This window comes from Sinocyclocheilus grahami, unplaced genomic scaffold, assembly GCF_001515645.1.
Source record: "Sinocyclocheilus grahami isolate Dianchi unplaced genomic scaffold, SAMN03320097.WGS_v1.1 scaffold8716.1, whole genome shotgun sequence".
Lineage (NCBI taxonomy): Eukaryota > Metazoa > Chordata > Actinopteri > Cypriniformes > Cyprinidae > Sinocyclocheilus > Sinocyclocheilus grahami.
Window position 1 is genome coordinate 23069 of NW_015512196.1, and position 3788 is coordinate 26856.

General features: G+C 33.9%; 1 protein-coding gene across 1 annotated transcript; it reads right to left on the bottom strand.

Annotated features, from left to right (window-relative positions):
- Positions 1–122: 122 nt before the first annotated feature.
- LOC107578079 (stomatin-like protein 3) lies at positions 123–2287 on the bottom strand. Its single transcript, XM_016264072.1, has 3 exons — positions 2165–2287; positions 629–732; positions 123–206 (listed from the first exon to the last, which is right to left on the bottom strand). Exons 1-3 carry the CDS (start codon positions 2217–2219, stop codon positions 123–125), a joined length of 243 nt encoding a protein of 80 aa, XP_016119558.1. The 5' UTR covers positions 2220–2287.
- Between the last annotated feature and the right edge of the window lie 1501 nt (positions 2288–3788).

Genomic DNA, 3788 nt, shown 5'->3' on the forward strand with positions numbered 1-3788 from the left:
TTCTGTGAATGTCCTCAGCTGTTGTAAACAATTGGTACCTGTGCATCGAGGAACGTCTAAGGCTTTGCCTTTGACAAAAGGTGGTGTTACCTAAGTATCTGTTTAGCTTTAACCTACTGAATCTAAGTATTACCTGGTCCTTTGGCTTTTCGGGCTGTTATCCTCCCCAGTCTAAATATGACAGCACGCTCATACTCTTTCACAATCTATAAAACAGTTATCAAACATATTAAGTGGGTTATAAAACATTTGAACAACAACTACAGGTGTAAAACATTCAGGCATTGATGTTGTTAAAGTGCAAGGTTTACTAGGAAAGTCAACTTTAAAGTTAAAAGAAAGTCAACTTTTCAAATATTGATTTGAGTTCAAATTGTAATAAATGTATTTTATTTTAATATTTGAAAAGAAAGGCAATGGTGTGATATGAGAGTTAAGAAAAGTCGTCTGTATGACAACTATGATACACTTTAAAATATAAATGGAAATAATAAATATTAAAATAAAATGAATTCAAAATAGTAATGAAAACTACTAAAATGATACAACAATAGCACTGGTCCCCGAGAGCATAGTAATTAATATTTTTCAGGATTATTTGTTTTGTTTGTCCTATTGTGGTTCACACCTTAATGGTTATGAAAATGCTGATTGGAAATATCAAGATGGAGAAAAATGCAGAGATAATCACAAGAATCCACCCACAGCAGCCCAGACCGCTGTTATTTTCACCTGCAACCACAGAAAACAGCACATGACTAAAAGTTAAACGGGTCAAAATGTTGAGCTGTGTGAAAGAACTCAGTGCTAATTACATGTTTTATTCAATGCATGTGGCATATGGTTTGATGCTTCACATGGAAGTTATATTACTTAAGTTAGTTGTCTTGTGGAAAATCTGAACCATGCAGTTTCAAGATTCTTTCCACATCCTAGTTTCACTTCATTTTAGGTTGACCAACAAAAAAAAGTGTCATAGTGTAACAACTGACCAATAAACTTAAAATGATGATTCAATTCATTTAGATAGTTTGGTTTGCTAAGAAACTAAATTCCCTTTCTAACTAGCAACTTATCAGTAAGACTCATCTTAATCCTTACTAACAATCAAACTGTAAACCACATCTTATCTTTTACCCTTAACCCTGAATAGAAGCACTTTACACCAAAACTGGCCCCTCACTGGATCAACAGTCTCTCAGGTAAATATGTCACCAGGGAGACCCTCTTCATCATAAATCAGCTCTGGGTGGTCCTTTATGAGTGGGTGGGTGGTGAACATTGGCACACAACCCCTAAGTGTGACGGATAAGGCTACACTAATTTTTCCACACACACCCAACAATTTCAAACCAAGGCCATATTTTATGCTTATGGCCTGTCTATCATGCTCTTCTAAAAGAAAGATTAACGTGTGTTTATATGTTTTCGCATGTGGTGTTTCTCTGTAGTGGTTATTGTATAATGCAGTCAAAAGTGCTAAACTATTGTGTTGTACAGAGCAATCTATTAACCTAAGAGAGGAATCCAAGAAACTATAATAAACTCTTCAGGTTATTTATAATCTGATGTGATTACTCAAATCAGGATAATGAGCCAACTCTAAAACCACAAAATGTTGAAGTCTAAAATTAATAGTTGACGAATACAGAACTTTCTGTGAATTCAGCATCAAGATTTTAGTAAAAAGAAAAAAGGATTAAATACATTTAAAATACATAAAAAATTGTGTATAGTATAGCCTTTTTGAGGTTCTTTTAGATAGTCTTGCAGTTACTATCCTGTTAGATATTGCGACATACAGTATGCATTTAACACCATTAACTTAATTAAATAAGATCTGAACAATTTCTGACCAGGAATACTAAAAATAACACAAACAGCTATTTGACTTCATATATGTACTGTATATTTCTTTCTTCCTCATGCAGGTACAATTGTGAACCGGTGTGGAAAATTGACTGCTTTGCTAATCAAACACTAATGCAAATGACAAATCTAACTGATCATAGTTGAACAATGCAAACTCAATCGACCTCAACACACAAGTCCTGTTGTAGCTGTAGTTAAGACAATTACTATATTATACTCTCAGCAGATTACATGTTAAAGTCCAGTGTTCAAAGACAAAAGGGTTAGAGTAAAAAAGGTGAGATCAACTTACTGATTAGATTCTGCTTGCTCTGGGCTCCTCGTTCCATCTCAGACTCCATTTCCATGTGGGTTTGTTGCTACACGAGATGTTAAAGACAGCACTGGCTTTGTGGGTAACTGAGAAATGTATTTGTACTGCAAAAGCACTTCCTATGAATGGTGTGGCCTTGTCTACAATGCAATTAGAAGATCATTTACAGACTCTAATGGTCTTATGTCACCGTCCATTGTGCAATATGAGGCTGATGTTTGTTAATGAAGCAGTTATGATGATTGCGATTTCTCTGAAACACATCCGCTGTGTTTGCTTTTGGCAAAGATGCTTTATTCTTCAGCTAGCCAGTGTGCTTCTCGCTATACAGATTTGAATGCCTTTTTCCAACTAGTTTTTAAGAATATGTTCTTGTTTTACTCTTAGTAAAACTAATAAACCATCATTCATTCATGGCTTACATGCAGGAACTCATAGGTAGTATTGCATAATGTCAAGTAAGTGAACAAAGGGTCAAGTGGAAACTAGTAATTGCAGGAGTCTCGTGATTCATGATGTGAAAAAGATTAAAGTGGTTATTTCACTCGTGATCAAACGTATGGGCAGGGTAAATCAACATCAAAAATAATCTGTAATATTACAGTTCTCTGAAAAAGTTAACCAGCAAAGACCTCAATATGGACTTTCCAGGTTTTCTCTAATAATCAAACAGGGTAAATCAGTAATACACCACAAACTTCCTTTTAACATGTATAGTAAATTAATATAACTTTTCGATAAAAAAAAAACAATAACAGCCATCTAAAAACCAATTTGCAAATTACTAATTCCCATAATCTTTTATAATTAATCTGGCATCAATGGAATTCTGGTTGCAAAACATTTTGAATTTGGTTTTGTTTGTCTGTAGTGACATTGCATCTAATTTTAGAAAGCTGCTGTGGGTTTTGTGGTCATTCTGGAAAGTCCTGAACAGGTGAAAGGTGAAGTGACATTCACTGCTAACCAAAAAATTCGGAATAAAAACAAACAGCAAGAGAATCTAAGAAAAGAACTTTTATTTCATGATGCTGTTAGAACATACTAGACTCAACCTAACATATTCTTTATTATATTTTATAATATATAATGAACACAAACGTGATTATCGTAGACTCCGAGATCTACACATTGTATACATGCAAAATTCATGGTTCTGACCTTAATATCAGCAAAATTGTACAACTGTAAGATTTGTAACACTAAAGTCACTTTGGAGTTGCAAAGCAACTCCTTTAAAATTTGTAAGGTAACTTAGGAAAATAATGGGGGGAAAAACAGAACAGCTACAGTACAAAGAGCAAACACCTCATTTACCCATTCGCACAGGGTATTTACATGTACAGTATTTGACAGACATTTGAAGAAAATGTCAGTTAACTCACTACTTTCATGATCCAGGGAAAACAGTTTAGTAAAATTTAGACACCCACACTATTCACATTTCCTCTACTGGTGTATATTTAAAATTAATTTTAGTATTCATTTTTAAAATGATGATGCTTAAACAGAGTTAAGCCCTACTACAAACCAAAAAAATAATACTAAAGAATAGTATTAATTTCATTCAAATACATATAACAAACAGTCCAGCCCAGCCCTC

Excerpts from the sequence above, each read along its gene's own strand:
- LOC107578079 (XM_016264072.1), bottom strand. The coding sequence starts at position 2,219 with ATGGAAATGGAGTCTGAGATGGAACGAGGAGCCCAGAGCAAGCAGAAT. Across the intron at positions 733-2,164 it reads GAGCAAGCAGAATCTAATCA|GTGAAAATAACAGCGGTCTG; the intron begins GTAAGTTGATCT and ends CTGTGGTTGCAG. Across the intron at positions 207-628 it reads GCATTTTCATAACCATTAAG|ATTGTGAAAGAGTATGAGCG; the intron begins GTGTGAACCACA and ends ACTGTTTTATAG.